Here is a 24,031-nt window from a genome sequence, read left to right as displayed (position 1 = left end):
AAGCAAAACATCTCTTTACCCTGGGTTCTGCCACTTTTTCTCCCTAGGGTTGTCTCTGAAACTCAGAATTTCTTTTGCTGTGTAGAGTAGAGAAATTGAGGTCTTCACTCTTTACTGGATTCCTTTTGGCACATACGTGTAAAAACTCACTACCATGCTCTGATAAACAAAGGGTTCTCTGATCCAGATCCCCTTTTTGGAGGACTGATGAATAGGTAGGGACTTGAAAAATTCAGTTTCCTGAGGCCTACCATCCCAGTAAATGTAAGGGAATAGTTTATAGACATATACCCCCCATTAATCAGATTTATGCAAACTGAAAACTGATACATTTAGTTGTTTAAAATAACACTTTTTTCTGGGTCCATTTTCTATGTTAAGTATCTATGTGTGACTATAAGTTGAAAAGAAAAAAAATTGTAGGGAAGTATAGCAAATAATGGCCAGGGCGTTTTTGGGCATGGCTTTTGTAAAAGCATTTAAAAAATTGTTAGTTAATAACGTCAGTGACAATGCTTTTTATTAGAAACAAAAATTTAATATAAAATAAAATATGATGAAAATAATTTTATTTGAAAATTTATTTAATGTTTTAAAATGAATTGATTCTTTAGACTTCCATTCAAGAAACACTATAAGATAGAGTATGTATTATCAAAAAATAAATAGATATTTTGTTTCAGAAAAGTATAATACATGAATTTTAGCATGCTAATATTAGACTAAGAACATTTTAAAAAGTCACTTTGACTTTTTAACTGAAATAGTAATTGTTTTGTCATTTCAAACAGCAACATTAGTACCATTCTCATTCACATACAGAGTATGCATGATTTCCTTACCTTTGCTTTATTAGTTAGGGTTCAGTGCAAAAAAGAGAAACTAATCTGTGTATTTTAATAAGGACTTAATTAGGGGCCTTTGATACTTCCAAAAATCATTGAAAGCTTGCAAGAGCAAGATCAAGGCTGGGCCTGCTCGAATGTCCACCAGACCCTGCAGAACTGACTAGTTAGGGGGATCTCTACCTCTGAGGAGTGAGGTGTTCACAATAGCAACACTGAGTTCAAAAAACTACTAGATAGCTATGATCAATCTGTCCGGAGGCCAGGATCAGAAGTTGTTGCCAGCACTGCTACAACTGCCTCTTAACTCTCATAATAAAGACTGGACCCTGGAGCTGAAGAAAAACCCTGTGTCATCATGACCTTGCTTGCCAGCAGAGTGGAAGCCAACAGCAGCAGAAAGATGGCCTCCTCATCACTTTTTTCCTTCTGATATCCAACCAGTGCATTGTATTAAAACAGAATTTAGCGGCAAGGGAATCTGGGAAACAAAGACTTTAGCTTTCTATCCTCTGCTGTGTGCGTTGACCATATCCAACTATTATCTCCTTCCTTCGAATCACCTGGTTCACTCCTTTCCAGCTTCATACTTCTCCCCCTACTCCTCCTTCCTGCCAAATGCCCTTTCATACCTACATGTTTCCTATTTTCTTCTTCCCCTTTCCACTGGGCATATCCTTCAAGGGTCAGGAAACCTATCACCTCCACAGAGAAACTTTCCCTGAATTCTTTCTTCAGTAGACTTACTTGTTTCTTTTTCTGGGCTTCCACAACATTTTGTACAATCAGTGCTATAGTATATATGATTTAATGTAATTTTTATATATTTATATGAAATATACATAAATTATTTATTTAAAAATATATAACTTATATAACAAATAATTTGTTGTTTTTCTTTCTACTAACCTATGAACCTTTAAAGGGCAGGAACTATGTCTTATTCTCCTGTTCTCAGTGTCGAGTCTAGCACGTAGCCCAGGGTGAATGAGTGTTAATGGAGTGAGTAATGAATGATGACAATGACATGGTCCTTATCCTCTGCAGCTTTAGTAAATGAGAGAAATATACTTATAAGGCAACAAAATTATGTTAGGAAGTCTTCATTATATCCTTGACCTTTATTATCTCTATAGTCTTCTATGAATTTAGAAGAAACCAATTTAATAAGAAGTTTCTGTAGATTTCATGAAGGAAGCACGTCCTTGTGCAAGAAGAGAGACTAGCGATCAGTCCTTGTGCCTGGTTTCCGATAAGTGTAGAATTATCCAACAGAGGCATGTAAGGATTCACCCTCTCAACCTACCTCCAACCCAGCAATTTGAGAGAAAACTCAGGGTTTGGCAAAGCAAAAATTTCCCACATTAAAACCTCTGGGACAAGGAAAGAAAGCTAAACCTCGTGGGTTATTAGCATACCTAGAACTTGTTTTCTGTCCAAACCCAACATCTATGAAGATGGCAAGAGAAGAGAGGGGTGGCGAGGGTGAGAACAGAGGCTCAATTCATGGAACTTGAAGTCAGCAGGGCCAAGAAAACCAGGGCTTCTAGACCTGGACCTTGCGTGCAGATTGGGAGAAAAATTCTAACATTTTTTTCTTCTTATTGATGAAATAAAATTCATATTTTATGGCAAGACAAGAAAACTTTAAACATAAACATTTTTTCTTTGCTTGTTTGGGCCTCCTGCCTTCCCTTTAGTGTGTATTGTGAATCAGTATTAACCAGACCTCCTTGGGAGATAATGTTCCTTCTTAATCTTGTGAAGAGTTAGCATGACCTACTACTTGCTTTGTATGTGTAGACCTGGATAGTGTAAAATCAATAGTCATTTGACATATAACCCTTTGTTTCAAAAACTTATATAACTGTGTTTTGATCTCTAATAGTTAGAACAGTCCTCAGAGCTTTCTGAAAGACTGTCTCCCAGGTTACAATCCTCACTTTGACTCAAATAAAATTTTCCATTTCTTTCTTAGATTGACTATTTATTTTTTCATCAACACTATATTGGCCTCAGATAATTTTCAGAAAGCTCTTGTGCTCAAGAACTAGTTCAAAAATGCTGATTTCTCTGAAATGAAAGGAACAGATGGCCAGTAAATCTTATGGAGTGGATATTTTAACTTTTAGGTAATTATCTAAATAATTTGGTAGATAGAGGCTGTAGTAATTATGGGTCTACCCCCCAATAGTTATTCAATGAATTTTTCTTGTATATTTTTGTAAGAAACTACTAAAATATAAAATTTATATTCCTATGTGATATGTAAAATGTTGTGCTTCCCCTGACTCCAGTGTCTTTTGCCCTACATGTCACTTCTAAGTTATGAAGAGTCACCTCTACCCTTGCCAGAAATGAACTTGCTGCATTTGAAGTGCTGTATTTCAGAGCAAACAGCAAAAATTATTAGGTTCTTTTTCTAAGCTGTACTTCCTAGGAGAGGGATTTGAGGGTCTTGATTTTTCATCTGCCAAATGGAAAAACTTTCCTTTTCTATACACCTTCCACCCAGGAACTGCTGATCTGAAGGTCAGCGAATTTAGTGCTTGATTGTCATAATAAAGCAGTTCCCAGCAGAGGTCTATTGATATTTTGACAAGGACAGCCAAGGATTACCTAAGTACTTTTATGTACAATTGCTATTCTTAACATTAACTTTTAGTAATAAAATAAATGCGGAGAGTTTAGAGTGTGCCTTTAAGAAATGCCTGAATAATCCTACTCATGACTAATCAAAGAAAATGTTTCGTTGTTTAGTCTTAAATTCAAGAGTGATGATACTTCTTTTAATTAATGTGTTTTTTTACTCTGTCTATAAACCAATATTGTAATAAGTAAATTTTTCTCAACCATGTTTTTTAAAAAATGTATTTAAATTTTTTTCAACTATTCATTTTAAAATACTTTCAGACTTAGGAGAAAGTTGAAAAAATAGTATGAAGAATTCCCACATACTCTTCACCCAACTTCTACAAATGTTAACCTCGTGTATAACCACAGTACCATTTTCAAAACGGGACATTAACTTGACAGAGTATTACTAAGTAATCTGCAGACCTTATTTAAATTTTGTCATGTCCTGCTACTTTATCTGCTCAGGATCCAGTCCCTCATCTTATGCTGCATTTAATTTTCATGGCTCATTTGTTAGTCCTTAATTTGGTACGGTCCTCAGTTTTTCTTTGTCTTTCTTTAACTCTTTGAAGAGTCTGGCCAGTTATTTTGTAAAATGTTGCTCATTTAGGTTTGTCTGTTATTTCCTCATGATTACATTCAGGTTGTGCATTTTTGGAAAGAATATCACAGAAGTGACGTCATCCCCTGCTCAGTATGTAGTTGACGTGATCACTGAGTGAAAGTGGCATCTGCCAAGTTTCACCACTGTAAAGTTACAGTTCTTCTCTTTGAAATTAATTAGCATCTAAGAGGGGATACTTTGAAACTATTTAAATATTCTGCTTTTCATCATACTTTTGCCTACTCATTTTAGCTCCTATTTTCTCTGCCTGAAATAATTATTACTTTTGTGTTTGCCAAATGGTGATTTTCTATTGTCATTATTCCTTCTATATTTATTAATTGGGATACTATGGAATATTATTAATTGAGGTAGCATGGAAGAGTTTATTGATTTAGTCACCTATCTATTCACTTTCTAAGTTATAAGTTTTGCTTGACTCTCTAGAGACCATCCCTTAGGAATGGTTTGTGAATGAGAGTTAATATGGGGATCTTTGGGTACTGCACTCTCTATCCCACCTCCCAAGAACTGCTCCCTTTTGTGATATCTGTGCAGCTGAATTTTTTTTTTTTGAGTGAGGAGGATCTGGAAAAGAACTTGTGTGGTCTTGTAGGGAGGACCTAGGGAATATCTCTCACTATGAATTTGCTCGCATCCACAGATCAACACTGGGGCTGAACATCTTTCCAAGAAAGGGGCTTTGAACTCTATGAAGGTATACACAACATGTGTGATGGACTGGTGTGGTCCTCATGGGGGCCACAGTTTTGGAAAAAACAGTGTAGGGCATGCGAGCAATGGGAGCTCCTCCTGGTCTGGTAAGTCAGACCCAAACAGAGCACTAACTTCAGAGGGGAGGAGATTTTAGATCAATGATTTAGAACTTATCTCAACACAGACCTCTGGCAGTAAGCATGAACCTTGCTAAAAGTTGCTTAATGTATTAATTAGAAGAACTGCAAGACTAAATATTCTAACATGCTGGGTCAAGCAACCTTGCTGTGGTATCCTTCACTGTTGCAAGCTGAGTGTAAGCAGAGGGAGTCCTCTCCTTCTCACTATGTGAGATCAATACTTGGATCTCTAACCTCAAGGACAGCATTTCAGTTCCAAGTCCACCAGACCAGCTACATGGTCCTAGTTCAGTGACACTGGATACAGCTGTAGGCATTGCTGAGTTCCTGCTCCACCAGTACTCTGGGGATAGTCATAAGCACAGGGCAGTTTCAGCTCTGTGTGATACTTCTACAGAACAATCAGTCCCTGAGGCTGTGGAATCCTCGTCCAGTTACCAGAATGGCAAATAATGACCATGACTGACTTGTGGGCACATGTAAGATACCTAATAATTCTAGCAAATTTCCAGAAACAAGGACTCTGTTAAAAATTGGGTCACTCTGTTAAAAATTGAGCACATAGGAGTGAGGTGCCACTGAGACTTATACAGTAAGACCAGCAGGGCTTTATTTGTACCTGTTGTCTTAAGATAGTGAAACACCAAGATTCTAGAATTATAACAGTAATGTGCCCTAACCTACTTGATCTCCAGAGCACACACTTTAGCTCTTTTCAACATGTAAAACAGGCAGGTCTTCATGAAACATTATCTTCCTGTTGCAAATAAGTAGTAAGAATTGCCTCTTCTTTATTTAGATCTTTTCCCCCCCATATGACTGCACTCATCCATGATCTAGATGATGAACTTTTAAAAATTTATAAGTAACCCAGAGGCAATTATGGCTACTATGCAGCTGAGTGCCCATCTATTGGAAAAATCTTACATGTGAGGAAGCATGGACAGTCATGACTGAAAACATAAACCCATTAGACTTTATCTTCCAGGATCTTGGAAAATTCAAGAGGCAAAGCAAAGAACATGAGGGAACAAATTCCGAAGGAACATGGGCTTTGCCATTTTGTAGGTATGCTGGGTGTCTTCTGTTTGCCCTTTCAGGTCCCACCTCCACCCTTCTCCATTACTTTGTGATTTGGAGGCTACATCCATGGTCTCCCTCCCCATCTCTGGCCTCTGGTTAGGCTCAGCCAATGGAGAGTGCTGGCAGGAGACTGGAAGGTGGGAGGAGAGCTCAGGCTGGTTAGTCTGCTGGCTTACCTCCCTGCTGGAGGCAGTGGTCTGGCTGTGTCCTTGGTAGAAGGTCACAGCTCTTGTAGGTGGTCCTCTCCATTCAGCTCCCTCAGCTAGGATTCTGGAAACTGTTCTCTCCCCTTGGCCCTTCAGGCATAGGCTCCAGCTGTTACTAGCCTGAGGACATAAACAAAGATCTCTCTAGAAAGAAAATATCAGGAGAAGCTGTTTGGGGTGTGCAGTTACAAGCAGTAACTCAGAGTTAGAGAGATTCCCAGCCAAATCCTGGGATGGGGAGCTGTGTGCCCACTGGCTCAAGGACTCCCTGCCCAGTGAGAGAAAGGACCAGGAGCTGAGGCAATGCTGGATGCCTGTGGTGGATGGAGCTGGCTTGATGAGGTAAACACTCGGGCCAGTTCTCTCCTCTTCCAGTGGTAAAGAATAAATGGGTAACTTTAACAGGCATTTTATCACTTCCTACATGAGAAGTATTCTAGATTAAAAACTATATTAATATTTTTTCCTTTCAGACTAGCAAAGATCAAAAGTTTTGATAAAACTGTTGTTGAGGGCTGGGACAACAGGCATTCACACATTGCTAGCAACAGTGTAATATTTTGTTACACGGAAAAATCTCTCAAATGTAGTACGTTAACATTTGCATAAAAAGAGGATGAAATGATGTCCATTTTTGCTTGGTAACAGGAAGGCAATTAGTAGCTGGAGGGCAGGATTGGAACAGAGGTTTTTCATGGTGTACCCTCTTGAGCCATGTGACCCTATGCACTGATTTTTTTAAACTATAAAAAAACTATGAACTTTTTATAACTATAAAATTTAAATTTAAAAAAGCAAAAGAAGTAAGAGGAACAGCAGCATTTATTAGCCAAGGTGGAGGCAGCAGTGGCTCCCCACCACTACAGGAGGGCCCAGGGGTTAAGTACACATCCCATTTGGGGGCTCAGGCAGTGACAGCTGGGTCAGCAAGGACTGGCCTGGACCCCAGGAATCGAAGACAGCACTTCCAGCCAGGCTTGGCCCAGTAGGGCTACAAGGCTAGGGGTAAAATATCCCAAACTGGAGGAAATGAGTAAGAATTGGGTGCATTTCACCCATGCTGGCAATGAACAAACCTGTTCTGATTGATCATTTGGAAAAAGCAGACACTCTGGAGGCGGTAAGGTCCAAAGCCTTAGTGCACTTGAGTGGATAACCTTCCAGCAGCAGGGTTTTCTAAGCATGGTGCCCTCTGGTCCCCTCCACTATGCTTAACATACCCTCTGCTTAGGCAGGGTGAAGAGACACATGCAGAAAGGAGCCCTCAGCATCAGCCGAAACATGATGGAAACATCTCATTTCTTAAATGCTCTCAGGAATTGGTAGGGGGTTTTAAAATGGCTCTGAGCTCGCTGGGAAGGAATAAGTAGGCAATGGTAATTCATATTCCCTTTCTACCCAGACACTTGAGTTACTGATCATATTTTGATATTAGGATTTCTTTTGCTTCAGTTGTCAAATTCTCTTACCAAACAGATCTCATTGCTCACAGATCGGTGATCTGCTTGTAACCTTGGAAATGGGGGGAGGGGGTACTTTGGAAAATGACACACAAAGTGTAAAGCTATGAAACAAGAAAAGGAGCCTCGGACAGAATTACAACAATCATCTGAGAATCTGACTGAGAATTAATAAAAGCCTTATAAAGAGAGATGCTTTCATTATTCTGTATTTTTCTTTTTTGTTTTCATGCTTTTGATTTTCCCAGCTTAGCCATGGGAAGTGTTTGTGGGCATGAAAAACATGTTGGCTGAACTTTGTATAAGACTTTGTTTTTAGAAACAAGCAAACAAAACAGATTTTGTCATACCAGCACCTCAAAGCCTAGTTTCTGACTCCTTTCTTCACCAAAAATTAAAAAAAAAATATACGCACATATGTGTATGTATGTTGGGATGGATGGAAAGACATAGCTATCAGAATATTAACTGTTGGGGATGTTATATGTCACAGGTCAATGCTGTCATTTCACAGATTAGAAGATGGAGGCTTAAAGAAGTAAAATGAGACATAAAATGACTCAGTTGGAATGCAAACCTAGATCTTCTAGCTCCAAGTTAAGGGCTCCTTCACTTGTGAAGCACTCCTTTTAAGCAGGGGTTTTCTGATGGAGTTAGCAAATGCTGTGGTTTCTTGATGGTTTCAGACTCCCAGGACCTGAATCTATTAGAAGAGACATGTGCTCTACCTTTCTACCCTGTGAATTGAAAATATTGTCTGGACTGCTACACACATTTTACTGCCAGGAGAAGAGATCCTGGAGCTGCCCAGAAGCAACTTCTGTAGAACCTAAAGGTGGAGTCAAAGGAAGGCAGCAGAAAGAGAAACCGGATCCCTAGTGACATCATTTGAACCACTGGAGTGAGCCTTGTCTGAAGCGAGACATCTAGAGTTTTTAGTTACAAGATCCACTAAGCTCTCTTCTATATAGTTTAAGCCAGTTTGAATTGGGGTTTCTGCCATTTGCATCATAGAGCATCCTGATACATAACTCTAAAACAAGATAACTGAAACAAAATACTATTTTAAAATTGAAGGTTTTAATGTTTGTGAAAAGTGTCTTCACAAGAATGGTTACATTTTATTGTTAACCTCTATCCTAAATTTTAAAACAAAGCGCTAATATATGAATTAACAAATGTTTCAGGAATAGTAATCATGAGAAGTAACCCAATGAGACCATTCACTTTGGAAAGTTCTCTACCAGGGAAGCAGTGCTTGGAATCTTCTGTGCATCATTTACCTAAAGAGCTGGTGAGTGTAGACAAAGGCTGATGAATAAAGATTTTTTATGCCTCTTGCAAGGGAACAATTATCAGGCCTGGAATAAAGACTTCTTTTCATGGGCTCCCAGGACTAAAAATGTTGCCTTTTATAGATTTAGCTTTTGGAACTGCCAATATCTTTCTCATGTATAACCTGCACAATCAGATGTTTGCTAGTTCATTCTGATTCTTGTGCTGAAAATTTTTATTTATTTTCTTGCTCAATTAAATGAGTGGTTTTAGTAGCAAACCATTGGTGTTAAAACAAAGCACAGAGAGCCAAGATAATTTAGGAAAAGCTGAATGATAAAGGATTCTAAACCAACTATTAAACTACAGTAACTCCAGTCTCATAAAATAATGAACCACCTCATCATCAAATTCATTAAAAAAAAAAACCTAACATGGACAAAATTTCTTTCTGCTGTTTTGAATGAACTTACTTCTATTTATTCAGTGTCTAGGGACCTAACTGTATGTCTAAAAAGTTGCTACAGTAGAGCTCTGAACATGAAGTTTTGAAAATGTCAGGAAACTGTCTTCTACTATTACTTATTAAATTATATCAATGCTTTTGGTAAACACTTGTAATTTCTGTTTTGTAGATTAAAAACAAAACAAACGGCAGCAGAGTTCTGTTATCAAGGCAAAGCACAGCACTGCATTTGACATAATTCCAGCAAATATTAGGCTTCCTTCACAGAACTGGTTGGATTAGTCTCATAAATGTCAAAAAAACCAAATTGATAGTTTAGTGAATTATCTGCCTGGCTCATATAGAAAGTACTGAAATTTCTGGCTTGCACAGAACTTTGCGGTGTTCCAAGAGCAGTTGAATGGCATTTGTAGTCTGTGATTCAAGGCAACTGGTGGCACAGCCTACCTCAGGAGGGAAACATTCTTTTCAAAGTGAAACCAGCTATTCTCTATGTAGGAATGCAACTGTGAAAAAAAAGGTTCAGAAATCTCCTTTTTTCCCCCATCCCCAAAAGACACAGAAGGACATCTGATATTGCTGAATAATTTTTAGACATCAGAGAACCCTAGAATGCTGAGATAGGGCTGACAGAAAATGGGCTGATGAAGGCGTTACAGATTGAATATTTATGTTCCTCCAAAATTAATGGTGAGATTCTAACCACTGATGTGATGGTTTGAGGAGGTGGGGCCTTTGGGAGGTGATTAGGTCATGAGGGAATTAATGCCCTTCTTGGAAGAGACAGGAGAGTTTCCTCTGGCTTTCTGCATTCTGCCACAGGAGGACAGTGAGAAGTCAGCAATCTGCAACCTGGAAGAGGACTCTCACAAGAACCTGACCATGCTGGCATCCTGATCTTGGATTTCCAACTTTCAGAACTCTGAGAAGTAAATTTCTGTTGTTTATAAGCCATCCAATCTATAATTTTTTATAGCAGCCTGAACTAAGACAAAAGGTGATAAGAGATTTGTTTACAGTAACAAGGTATTTCAGATCCTTGCTTTTATGTTTTATTTGAGGAGAATAACTTCTTTGCAAAATGAAAGAACAATTTAATTCAGCTGAACAATCTAGCTAGCAAAATAAAATCACATATTAGGGAATAAGCCAACAGGGTGATGGGGGGTGTGTGAAATACATTAGAAATGCAGTTTAAAAAAATATGTGCACAGCCTAAAAGCATTCAGTTTTTTTCAAAATGGCACCCAGTGATGTTCAAGTAAACTATTACCTTTCCTGGGGAGATTAACTTCGCACAGCTGCACAGTGACATCTTGGGACTAGTAGCAGATAAGTCAAAGACCTGTGTTGGCTTATGTGAAAAGAGATTCATTTTCCAGAGTACAGGCCAGACAAGTACAGTAAATTGACTAGAACCCTCTGTAAAACAGACCTTTCATATATTTGTAATAAAATAACAATATATGTAGTATATATTTACCATAATGAGGAAAAACGTTTGCTTGCTGTATATTCTTAGTATTAATGGCCAGAGTAAAATATTCCATAAATTTAAAATAGCAAATATGTATTTTTACATATTCTATTTTATGAAAAATATTGGCATCCTGACATATTATATAAGATAACTGTTTAGTAAATAGATTTTAAACTTTTACTGCAGAAAATTTCAAACATATGCAAAAGAACAGTGAAGCATAGAGTGAACCTCATACACTCACATACTCACAACCCAGCTTCAACAAGTATCAGCTCATGGCCTAACTTGTTTCATTATATTCCCACTGACTTACCTACACCCTCTTCTCTCCATGGAGTTTTGAAGCAAATTTATGTCATGATATTGTTGGGAGAGATGCTCTTCTTTGGGCCTCTTTTATTCCTACAGATCTTGCTGGGTGGATGGCAAGGGCCTGACTGTGCTTTTATCATTTCTCAGGGTTGATTATGTACCCAGTAACCTTAAGAAATGAGGGAACATCTCATCCCCACCCCTCCACACTCCACTCCCACCCCTGGACAAAGAGCAGGTCTTTGCTCTTACTGCTTGCTATAAAAATAGGGGGTTCCCCATATTCAGTGTTCCACAGCTGTGACACAACCCACTGCATGTGCTGGCTTCCTCTAGGCCCATCTGTGTAACCCCAGTGGCACTGGCAAGCAAAGGGAACCAACACAAAATGCTGATGTTTGTGCTGATTATTGCATCATGATTAATAAAGTCCTTTGTCTCTGACTCAAGAGTCTTGAGATTCTCCCAAGCTCCATAAAATAGTAAGTGGATAATTTATTAGATTGTAGGTAAGGCAAAATCAAATCCCAGATCCAATATATATTATTTTTGTCTGTATATATTTCAATATAGATTTCTAAGAGACAAGAAATTTTAAAAAACTTAGGTAAGTTCTAGAGACCCGCTGCACAGCATCGTACCTTAACAATATCACATTGCGCACTTAGAATTTTGTTAAGAGGAAAGATTTCATGTTAAATGTTCTTACCACTAATAAAAATGTCACTATTATCACATCTAAAAAACAGAGAGTAATTCTTTAATAGCACTGAATATCCCCAATTGTGTTCAAATTTCTCCAATTCTTTTTTACAGTGTATTCAATATGCACCCAATTAATTGTACTGGGTGATATGGATCTTTAAAATTTTTTATTGTGGGAGAATATGTATATACATATATATAACATAAACTTTGTGATTTTAACCATTTTTAAGTGTGCAATTTAGTGGCATTAATTATATTCACAATGCTTTGCCACCATCAACATCTGTTTCTAAAGCTTTTACATCTGGGTGATTTGAATCTTTAGTATCTTTTAATCTATTGGCTTTCCTTTTCCCTTTCTCTGTTTTTCATTGCAATTTATTTGTTGGAGAAAATCGGGTCATTTCTACTATCTGGTTTCCCACAGTTTGGATTTTGCTATTTTTTTAATTGTTTCATGGGCTTCCATAAGGAGGAATGTCTGGTTGTTTCTCTTTTTGTGGTGTTAACAGTCATTTATGATCATTGTTTAGATCCTTTAGTTTTTAGGGGTGCAAAATGGTGATGTTTGAATTCTATCATTGCTTTTTAATAGCTGAAATACTTTGCTAGAGGAACAGCTGCATAGTACTCCACCATGTGAATGTTTATTCAGTCTGTCTAAACAGAATGTCTCATAAATCAGAAAACCCTATTTAGCAAATACATTCTTATTGTGATTGGTTTTCAAACATAAGAATTTTTTTGTCTTTGCTGCTGTTCTTTGTTTTACTCTCACAAAGGATGCAGAGTGTGCTCAAGACTAAAGTTGCATTTGCAGAAAAGTGGAAAACTATTTCTATATGATAATGTGAGCAAAATTTTCACCTTTGAAGATAATTTTTATTAGAAAAGGGAGTCATTTTTTAAAAGGTATCCTAGAGTTGTGAATCTGGGAAAAGACAATCTTAGTACAGATAAGCAATTTCAATCTCCTTTTCTTCCAAAGAAGAGTTCTGAGGGCTGGGGAGAGCCTCCTTTATGTATTTTTGTTTTGTTTTGCTTTGTTTAATTAATGCATTGTTCTACAATTAAGCACAGTGCTTTTTTTTTTTTTTTGGTGATAGTACATGCCGGGATGGCATATCAGAACACTTTCTTTAAAACCACACTGAGACACATCTGTTCAAGTGAATCCGTTACCAATTCAATTGACTCCTTTAGCAGGGATAAGAAATTCAAAAGCCTTTGTATGGATTGAACCACATGATCTCTTTGCCACTAAAAGTATCAATTAGGCTTTCTTTTTATCCCCCAGCATAACATCTGTAACTCACATTTGGCACCTTGTGAAACGTCTATACGCTGGGAATTATAGAAGGTGAAAGGTCATGTGACAAAACAATTCTTAAACTTCTGAAATCTGAAGGGATCATTTCTCTCCCCAAGCCTCTCTCTCCTACTCCGTCCCTCCTTTTCCTTTCTCTTTCTTCCCTTCTCTCCCCTCAAAGGGACCATTTGATAGTATAATTTTATGTCAGAAAAACTCTGTTGTTTTCATATTAAAAATGAAAGAAAGCAAACATCAATGAAATTAGCATGGCTTGTGAGGAAATGACTTCAAAAGTCCACTTTTCAGATCAAAAAGTGAATGTGGGAAGCATGCTATATGTTTATCCATGCAATTTTTTGTTTTAGGTATCTATTGCTAAGAGACAAATTATCCCATTAGTGGCTAGAAATAGTACATACTTATTATCTCAGTTTCTGTGGGTCAGGAATCCAGGAGGGGCTTAGCTGAGGGCCTCGGACTCAGGGTGGCCCGCGGAGGCTGCCATCAAGCTGTGAGCAGGAGCTGGAGAGTCATCTCAGGGCCTGACTTGGGGAGGAGCCACCTTCCAGTTCCCTCATGTGGCTTTTGGCAGCCTCAGTAGATCCATTTCCAAGTTCAATCATGTGGGCCTCTCCACAGGGCTGCCTGGAGACATAGAAACTGGCTTCCTCCAGAGCGAGTAATCCAAAGACAGAGAGAGCAAGCACTCAAGACAGAAACCACAGAAGTGACATCCCGTCTTGTCTTCCATACCATCCATCAGAAAGGAGTCCTCAGTCCAGCCCATCCCAAAGGGGAGATTTCACAGGGTATGAACACCAGGAAGCAGGGGCGTCACTGGTGGCCATCTTAGAGGCTGCTTACTACAGTTTATTTTAAATGTAAATTTTAAAAATAGAAAATACATTCTCATTGTTAAAAGTTAAAAATGTACCAGAGGGTATATAGGAAGAAGTCTCCCTCACACCCCTGTCACCCAGTCCCCTCCTTGAGCAAACTCTTATCAGTTTCCTGTGGATCCTTTCCGAGGCGTTCTGTTAAATGTGAAGTTCAAACAGGGTATGAGCAGAAAGCAGTCACCACCGTGTCCCCTCCATCCTGCCAGTTCAAACCTGACTGTGGAGATACTCTGCCCCTGCCCCAGGGAGAGGAAGGTTACTGTGCCTTTTCACCTTCCTTTCAGATAAGAAGTCCTCCAGTTGTTTTTAGTCACAACACGGTTTCGTATCAGAAGGAGAATGTTGAGTAACAATCAAACTGCGAACTTTAAGGTTTTTAAAGCTTCTGTCTCCTCCTAGCACGGGCCTCCTTCAGGCTGGAAGCCTGCAATGAGAAAAGTGGGGGCCTTGGGGCCAGCTCCTCTGTTTCTCTGTTTTGTCCTTCTCCACCTTCTCCTCTGCCTCCTTCCGGCTCCGCTGGGTTGCCTTTGTTTCTCCCTTGGTTGAGAGATGGGAACAGAGTGAGGAGAAGCAAGGAGCTCTTTTTTTCCAGTCTTGGCTCTTTTGGCTTCTGCACAGATTTCCTCATGGAAACATCCAACTGTAGCTTCCTTGATGTTTGCAAATGCTCCTCTTCATTTAGCATTTACTTCCAAGGATACGTCTCCAGCCACTTTGCACTGAGGTCACTTCAGGAAACCTGGGCAAAGCTGCCTCTAGGACAGCTCAGGAGGGTGGGCTTTCTCTCCCTCTCAGCCTCCCTCTGGTCTTAGGAAACCCTCACACACCCTTCAGAATATCCTAGACTTTTTGGAAAACTGATTAACACTGTCCTTGCTCCTTGGGGGTTTTAATTTCTCATACTATCTTGCTCAGTTCCTCTAGGAATAATCATATCCTGGGAACAAGGAATGTCCAGTGTATCATTCCAGGAATTAAGATCCAAAAGTGGGGATGTATCTGCCGGTTGATTGAATGCCTCTTTTGTGTGGGTAGGAAGTGAAAGGCTTTTCTTATAGAACATACTTTCCATATGCTGAGATACCTTTGAAGACAAAATAATTACAGTAATAACATCTATGAATTCTTCCAATAACCCAGCATATTCTGCTTAGCCACAGATTTTGGGGAGGCTGAGGTCACTTCAGATAAGGAGCATCTGCACAGGTGGAGGGGACACAATTCTAGGACATGGTAGTCTTTTTCTTTCTCTCAGAATCATAGTGCTCATGCTGTAAAACTGGACACCAAGGTGGCAGAACTCACCAGTCCCTGTTCTTGGTTCTGCTGTGGGTCATCTGCACACATAATAATTTCACTCTGAGTCGACTCCAGTGCTCCCTTTTCCAGTGGTCCCACAAGAGGTCCCCACAGGTACCCTACTGCACCTTGACCAACACTCAGCCTGTCCTTCTCAGGCTGAGGCTGGACTTCTTTAGATTCAGCACACAGCTGGCCTCCAGCAGGCTTAGCACTGAGACATAAACAAGGCTCTGGGGCTTGGCGCCTCAGTGCTGCCTGGGCTCCCACACAAACCCGACTCTGAGTGTGACCCAGGACGCTTCTATGTTGCTCACACCGTCACAGCTCAAACCGCCCCACTCCCTGCGTTCTAATAGTATCTCAGTTCTCACATCCTAGTAACTTTTTCTTCTCCTACCTCTTTCCTTGTCTGCTCAGCCCAGGTCCACTTCTAAGTTTCTGTTCTGGAGGGTGGCTTTCCTTCTTCTCAGCAGTTCTCACTATAACAGAATTTTGCCCCTGGTTCTCATTTTGGAGACTGAGACTTTGCGATCTTATCCATGACGAACTCCTGCTTGCTCACCTTCTGGGATTTTCAGATGTTACTCAGAACCTTTCAGTTCTCCTGCTTCAGCTGGACCCCTGGAAATCCCCATTCCCAAGGACTCTACAACTGTTCTGTTCGGCTGAACAGCCGGCATCAGCTGGAATTCTCCCCCTTTCCCCCGAGTTTCTGTGGAAGCCTTGTCCTGTTATGCGGGCAGATGGGGCCTGAGATATAACAGCTCAGCTGGGCTGCATGGAGGCACATATACATGTCAGATAGGAGCATAAGAAATGACTACAGCCTCATGAAAATGATATAGAGGGGCAATGCTAACAGCAAGTGAGAAGATGAAGAATGACCTGGGGTTGCCCACATCGTAAGGACAAAAAACCAAAAAACAAACAAATAAACAAAAAAACAAAAAGTGAAACCAACGTGATAAATTAAAGTCAAAGAAAATCTGATTTGAGAAAAAACCGTGCAGTGTTAAAGTAAGCATGCCAAGAGAGATAGTATCCTCATTAAAGAAAAATAAATCATTTTAAGGTGAATATCATATTGTTCCAATGTTAATTTCTTAGTTTTGACAAATGTGCCATGTTATGTAAGATGTTAACATTAGGAAAAGCTGGGTCTCTGTACTACCTTTGCAACTTTTCTGTATTTAAAGTTATTCCAGAATAGTAAGTTGAAAAAAAGAAAACACAATGAAATATTTGCATTAGAAATAAAGAATTTCTTTATCCTAAAAATTTACACAAATAAAAGTGGTTTTTGAAGGACATTTTGGAATCTAGCTCCTGGTCTAAACTTGTATAGAACAGGTAGAGTCCTTATGAATTCTGGGAAGGATTAGTTGATGCTTCTTGGTTTCACTTTTAGGAAACTCATTTCTTCAACAAGTAATTATTCATCTGTTATAGGTCTTGCATTTTCTAAGGTTACATCAGTCAACAAAACAGATAAAGATTTCTGCCCTCATGGAGCTTACATTCTAGTGAGGGCAGAGGGAAATCAACAATAAACATAAATATAACAAGTGAGTAAATCAGATTGTAGTTGAAGGTGATGGGTGCTACGGGGAAAAAGAAGAGCAGAAAAGGGGTAGCAGCAGTATGTGTGGGGGCTGCGCCAGTTGCAGTTTTAAGCAGGGTGAATCAGGCAAACCTCATTGAGATGGTAAAGCAGAGCAAAGATGAAGGAGATGAGGGAGCAAAGCATGAGGATGTCAGGGGGAAGAGCATCGCAGGGAGGGGATGACACTGAAGTAGAGCAGGCCTAGATGTTTAAGTGGGGTCCAGAGGTGAATGGGCAAAAATGGGGGAGAGACGCAGAAGATGAGGTCAGGAAGGCAAGGGTGGTGGTGGGTGGGGAGGAGCGCAAATAATGCAAGCAGAATGTAGCAGAAGAGTGACTTGATCCTTCTTAAGTATTAGAAGGATCATTCTTTACTGTTGTGTAAATAGGCTCTGGGTGGGCAAGGGCAGAGCAGGGAGAAGAGTTAGAAGGCTAATGCAGTAATCCGATGAGGGATGAAGGTGCCTTAGGCCAGAAGGAAGCAGTGGAGCAGGAGATGAGAAGTGTGCGCTAGAGCTGGCTCGTTCTGGCTCTTGAGAGCCAATGGTTACGTTTTTAGGAAATTTGCAAGCTAGTTGTTAAAAATGCTATTATTAAAAGTTAAATTTTATAAAATTACAATTAGATACATTATATTGAAAACTAAAGTAATAAATGCCCCAAACTTACCACTTCTTAATTGTTTTTACCTAATTACTCAGCTGCAATGATTAATTATGATCTCTGCCTTTGAGGTTTGTTCACACCTGTGCCATCCACATGGTGAAAATACTCTAAAATGCTGTGCTGCAGAGCATGTCCCCCCAAATCTGTATTCAAGGACATTGCATTTGGAGTTTGTCAGCCATGGTGGGAGTATTTACACTACAGAAATTGACAAATGCTAGGAAATCAGGGTTCATTTTTGTTTTTAAAGAGAGCAGGTTGTTACACATTGACCAGCACACAGCACCTCTGCTTTGTGCCTTCCCCACTTCCCACAGGAAGGTGCACCAGTGCCCTGTTCAGTGTCTTCAGTTGCCCTCACTTCTGTCTTGTGCCCGCCCACAGAGGGGAAAAGCTTAAGAAAGAGGTTCAATAGGCATTGTTACTATTACAACAAGACAAAAGTAACATATTTCTCTTAAGCTTCATACCATTAATATATATTTAGTTACAAAAAAAATCACCTTACCTGTGATTGGATCTTTAGTGCTGGCCCTAACTTTAATCCCATAGTACTTCGAAGGTGCTCCTCTGTGAGTAATGGCAAAGTTTCTCCATCAATTGCATGATCTTTAAATACCTTATTAAACACAAAAGATGTCAACTTTGTTTAAATGTATAGATATTTTAGCTTTGGAGGAAACATTAAGATTGCTCTTGAGGATGACAGAAATTCATAAAATATCTTATGTTCAGTTACCCTCCCTTCTGTGCTCCAGTGGCATGTTGTTTGTGCTCTTTAATAACCCTTGGAGTACACTGTAATTCTCTGTATCTAGAACTCATTTCCAACCTGGAGTCATCATCATCGTTTGAGGACAGGCCCATGTCTTACTCACCAATGTACCAGTAATGCTGTGTTTGGCACATAACAGAAGATGTGCTCCTGGACCAGTCAATGAATGGACAAGAGTCTGAATAAAGGGATGTGGGTAAAAACCATGGCAGACAAATTTCAGGCTCTCACATTTACAGATGCAGTGCCTCTGTTCACTGCCTTAAGTGAGTACCAAAGGGAGGAGAGGAAGACGCAGGTAAGAGCTGCCATGCTGGACCTTCCATGGGGCCTGTTTGTTCTGACTTTGCAGTGGATGCCACCATGCCTTCCATTCTTCCAGATACTAGGGAGGCTGCTGGGGGACAAAGGTTCCAGGCAGATGAGGAGATGGATAGAAAAAACTGGGACAATTAGCAGTATCATAAGGTCATGATCTCCAATTTCAACCTGCCTGGCAATCCTGTATATATCGATGAGCTTTCTTTTCTATTTCAAGCTTTCTTTACACTCCTCAAACTTTAGACCCTACAGAATTCTCCCTCATTTTCAGCAAATCATAGAACTTCTTAATTCAAAAAAATCAGTAGATAAGAACTTGCTCTAATTCTGCCCAACAAACCCAAAAGCTCTGTCCTAATACAGTGGAATGGTCCCACACTGTTTAAAGACAATCTCTCCACCTGGGCCGTGTGTCTTCACCCTTCCCACCTGCAGGCTTCACTCAATAGATTATCCTCTCTCTCATCTTCAGTCCCTCCTCTTTGGCTGGCTCTTTCCCATTGGCATTTAAGCAAGTCTCTGCCACCATTAAACAAGCAAAAATAATGAAAATACACCAACGCTTCCTCATTCCACCTCTCAATACTCCCCCAGGTCTCTCATTTCCTTTACAGCCCAGTTTCCCAGGAGTTCTCATGCTCCCTGCTTCCATGTTCTTACTTTGCTCAGTCTCAAGGAGTCTCACTTCCACTCTCACCAGTCCATTACACCTGCTCTCCTCTAGGCCCCTGGTGACTGTTGCTACTAAACACATGGATATTTTTGAGTCCTCGTATTTCTTATGCTCTGGGCTGCATCTGACATTGTTGACTACTCCTTCAAGAAAAATGCTCTTCCCTTGCCTTCATGAGACTTCTCCCTTCTCCCTCCGGGGTACCCTCTGCTGTCTCCTTCAGAGTCACCTTTGTGGCTCCTGTTTCTTTGTCCATCTTTATGTGTTAAGAGTCCCTTAGGCTTCTGACCCAGGTCCTCTCTGGCCTTACTGATTCATCTCAGTCTGTGTCCTGGTTTTAGTGAGTAGTGAGTGTCTTTCTATACTGAAGGCTCCCGAATGTATATTTTAAACTTAGAAGCTGAATCGTGCCAATTCTGCTTCTTAGATAGCATTCTTATCTGTCCACCCCACTGCTCCTACCCTGGATCAAACTCCATACTTGCTCATCTGAGGAGGCTTCCCCAGTCTTGCCTCCCTTAACCTATTTTCATAAAAGCAACTTGAGCAACCTGTCTGAAATGAAAAGTTAAGCATGCCACTCCTACTTAAAACCTAGACTGTCTCTGGGATAAAGTCACAATCCTTTGCTGGGTCTTCAAGGCTCTTTGTGATCTGGCCACTTCTCACTCTTTAGTCCCCTTTCTTGCCATCCTCACCTCTCCCACCTTAGCCCTGGCCCTCTGGCTGCTAAGAACTGCTCTCAAAACCCATCCATGTTAAGTTCTATTTGGCTTCTGGTCCTTGCCTGGAAATTCCTCCTTTGCCTCCCTCCTACCTAAGTTCCCCTACTTAGCTGGTAAACTGCTCACTGTCAGGACTCATGTTTGATGCCTCTTCCTCCAGGAAGCCATGAGGCCCTCCTGTGTGTCCCTACCATGCCCTGTACCTGCCCTCTCATAGCCTGGTCACACGTAAGTGGAATCCCTTACTGGTGTTCCTCTTCTGGACCATAAGCTCCATGAGAGGAACCATATTTGTTCTGTTTCTACAGCATGTTCCGTGCCTTGGAACATGTAGTATTGGTGTGTTGTATTGGGACAAGCAGAAAATTAGAATCTTCTTGGGGAACTTCTGTACCAGGATTTGTGTTCTAACAGAGTTTAGTTACTTACAAACTATATTTATTAAGTTATTATTTCTTTTCAAATTTTAACTAAACAAATTGTAGAATGGCTAAAATGAATAACTTAATTTGGGCCAAAGCAAAGAATTTGACATTTTGGGTTAGTCTGTGTAGCTTTAATTTGGGGAAATGGATGATATTTCTTAGGTTATTTTGAAATAGTGTGAACAACTTAAGCATCCCTCTTACCACCTTTGAGAACTCCACGGGGCCCAGGTACTCCTGAATGAAAATCATATGGCCAAATACCTTTAATGTAGAGTAATTATAAAGGTAAGAGCTAGACTCGTAGTCACACACACATTTTTGAAGTACCCTTCTAAACACCTTGAAGCTCAGTTTTACTCAGCTGCAAAATGGAGTTAATAGCTTCTTTGCAGAAGTATGACATAGATTAAATCTGAAAGATAATCTAAATGATGTGCCTAGTATAATGCCTGGTATATAGTCTGTTCTCAATTAATAGTAGACACTATTATGATCTTTTATAAAGGAGAGAACCAATGTAGAAAAGGTGAAGTGAGCTGTCCAAGAAGCACAGGTAGTTGGCAGCCAGGGCTGAAGTGCATGAGGGCTTAACTTTCAAACACGGTGGATGAACCCTGGGCCTGAGGCAAAGATGCAGAACATGCCTCTGTCTCTCAGATGATGTCCCCAACTGCATGCTCATGAGAGCAGTTTGGGCCAAGTGCATGATATAATTGTGCAAATATTTTAGTAATTTCAGTTATTTTTAGAGAGAGAATATTTTATCTGCTGACTTATTTGAACTAGACATTGATTTTGAACAAACAAAATGTGTTACCAGGTATCCTGAATGTCCCTAAACAGCTGAACTACCTACCCTCTCTTCCCATCTATTTAAAAGATTTCATTTGCAAGGGGCTTTGGGTTTTAGTTGCGGTTATTTTTTCCTGAATTTCTTTTTTCTACCTGCAGGAAGCAGGTGGTTGGAGGTTGCTGCACCTAAGGCAGAGGTGAAGACAGAGAGGGGCCAGTGGGTGTGGCCCTGAGTGATCCCAGGGGCTGAGGATAAAAGCAGATGGCATGTTGTGGACAAGGGTTCCTGTGAGAGTTGTGCACAAGCAGTGCTGCTTCAGAGCCTGTTGCACCCAGACAGCTCCTGGCTGCATCTAAGGAGGTCCTTCCCATCTCTGTACAGAACACCGAGCACAGCCAAGTCATGCCCAGCAGACCAGTGGCATTCTTACTGTTGATGTCACCAGCAGTCGCTGGGAGGGAACAGACATTAGTGTGTAAACAGGGCAGGACTTGATCCTAAACACATTTGAGAAACGCCTAGAAATAACTGTACCACTTCTTGGGGTGGGAAGGAAGTAATGACATCCTGGTGGTGAGAGATAATGAGTCAGCAAAGTTTGGAGTATTCATGTTTATGGGTTTCTATGTACCTACAAGGGGATGTTTGGGATTATAAAGTATAAAATGCATGTAACGTTATTTATTACAAGAGTGGTTATTACAAATTGCATTTTTCTGACTGTGGGTCACTGACTAAGGATAGTGAGTTCAAACAAATTCAGTCCATCAGAAGTCAGCAATCAAATGTTCGTTACGGATAGGGTTGCTTGTTTCTGGCTATCAGAGTTTGGTAACTTCACTGTACCAGTGGCTGATGTGGTACATGGTAAGTGGCATAGATAAATTTAAAAAGTGACTTTCTCAGGGTTAATGTCTAATAAAAAAAATAAGATTATACTCATTGAACACGAAAAAATAGGAAAAAAATTTTATCAGGTATACAAAAACATAAAATAAGTGACTTAAACAATACAACTAGCCTCATTAGTAACTTAAGGTTCTGCTTTCTCTAGAAGCCTCTGATATAATGATGAAAATAACATTTATTGAGTACTTACAAGGTGCCAGGCACTCATTAACGTTTACAACAATTCTTTGAGAATATATTATATTATTATCCCCATTTTACACATGAAAACACTGAGGCACTGAGGAGAGAGGCAACTTGTCCTAGGTCACATGCCTAGAAAGTGGAAAAGCCAGGATTTGAACTTGTATTTTCTGGCTTTGTAAGCCATACTTTAAGTCTCATGCTCTACCGACTGAACTAGCCAGGCACCTATAAGCCATACTTTAAATTACTACTCTATATGACTTTTCCATTGGTTCCATAAAAAGAATGGGAAAAAAAAAGATTAAAAAAAAATTAACAGCATTACACTGAAGGAAAATGCTATCACAAAATGAGATTAAAAGAAAATTATCTCTAACATTAGCAAATTATGATGTAGTTCAATCATAATGTCCTTTTCTTGCTTTTCCTTTAATCTGTAAACCAAAGATAATGATACCAAATTTAGTAGTCACATTGTTGCTTAGAATTGTATTATTAAATCACTTGAAAAAGTAAACTATTTGCATGAAAATGTAGCATTGTCATAAGCTTCAAAAACTTGCCAACCCACCATTTTTATCTCTAATTTTCCCATATAAGTGAGACTAGTTTTACTTTCCAACTATCCTAACATTTCATTATAATTTTAGAAATAGTGTTTCTTTACCAGATTGAATTATGTGTGTAGGCATTTTTATATACTGCCCCAGCATAAAAATGGAATTTAAAAAGAGTTAATTTCCTACTTTTCAGATGTATTTTCCTTGTCCTTTTTAGAAAAAAGTATGTATTTCTGTTATGTATGATGAGTAGCCCCAAAACTTCTGACACAGAAACGCATGCCCCTAAAACGTTTGTTAAATGGACAAGTAGAGAATACAGCAGACCTCTCTCATTCTTCTTGGATGTTGGGCCTCTGAACCTAATTTTGTGAGAATTCCCATATCTCAGGAGTCTTGATGGGGCGGGAACTACAGGCAGACCCTGGCTTTCCCCGCCTCCCCTGCAGCTGGGGTGTGGGCACACGACCAATCAGAGGCTCCCGTTTCAGGGGAGCCAATGACATAAAAAGGAAAAGATTATTAGGAATCCTCTCTGGGGTCAAAATCAAGTTTGACAGAACTCATTATGAAGAACATGTATTTCAAAATGTCTAACTTTCAGAAAATACTTAAAGTCACCTGAGCATAGTCTGAGCAACCTGGAAGGCCACTGATGAAGTTGTATACATCATTCACGGTCCATTTCTGAATATCTTCATCCAAAGATAGATCTTCCTTGATTGTAAGCAGCACATGTGTTCCTTCAAAATGGAAAGGAGACTATTTTGTGGTATAAAATCTCCAGGGGAAAGGGGAACTCTGTGAGCACAGTTTTATGTGTAGTTACATTACTTCCCCATATCCCATTGCCAAAGAGCCGTCCCTTTACGCAGATCTATATGTAACCCCCTTGAAAGATACTGAGTTACTGAGAGATGATTGCTAAAAACGCTTAGCTGCC

General features: G+C 39.8%; 1 protein-coding gene across 7 annotated transcripts in view; it reads right to left on the bottom strand.

Moving 5' to 3' along the window:
- Window positions 1-5,593: 5,593 nt before the first annotated feature.
- The window catches only part of SAMD7 (sterile alpha motif domain containing 7), a 54,731-nt gene continuing 36,293 nt past the window's right edge, over window positions 5,594-24,031 (bottom strand). For 5 of the 7 annotated variants that reach the window (XM_072960690.1, XM_072960695.1, XM_072960692.1 and 2 more), the window contains 3 exons: window positions 23,710-23,831; window positions 18,227-18,337; window positions 5,594-6,352 (listed from right to left, as the gene is read on the bottom strand). In XM_072960690.1, coding sequence (XP_072816791.1) covers window positions 5,945-6,352; window positions 18,227-18,337; window positions 23,710-23,831 — 641 coding nt within the window. In that variant the 3' untranslated portion in view covers window positions 5,594-5,944. Of the gene's footprint in view, window positions 6,353-10,426; window positions 15,232-15,846; window positions 15,929-18,226; window positions 18,338-23,709; window positions 23,832-24,031 lie in introns of those variants that run through there. The other 2 variants (XR_012072437.1, XM_006200824.3) reach the window with 2 other exon arrangements.

The sequence above is a fragment of the Vicugna pacos genome, chromosome 1 (assembly GCF_048564905.1).
Source record: "Vicugna pacos chromosome 1, VicPac4, whole genome shotgun sequence".
NCBI lineage: Eukaryota > Metazoa > Chordata > Mammalia > Artiodactyla > Camelidae > Vicugna > Vicugna pacos.
Note: the sequence above shows the minus strand (reverse complement) of the source record. Positions and strands in the feature narration are given on the sequence as shown.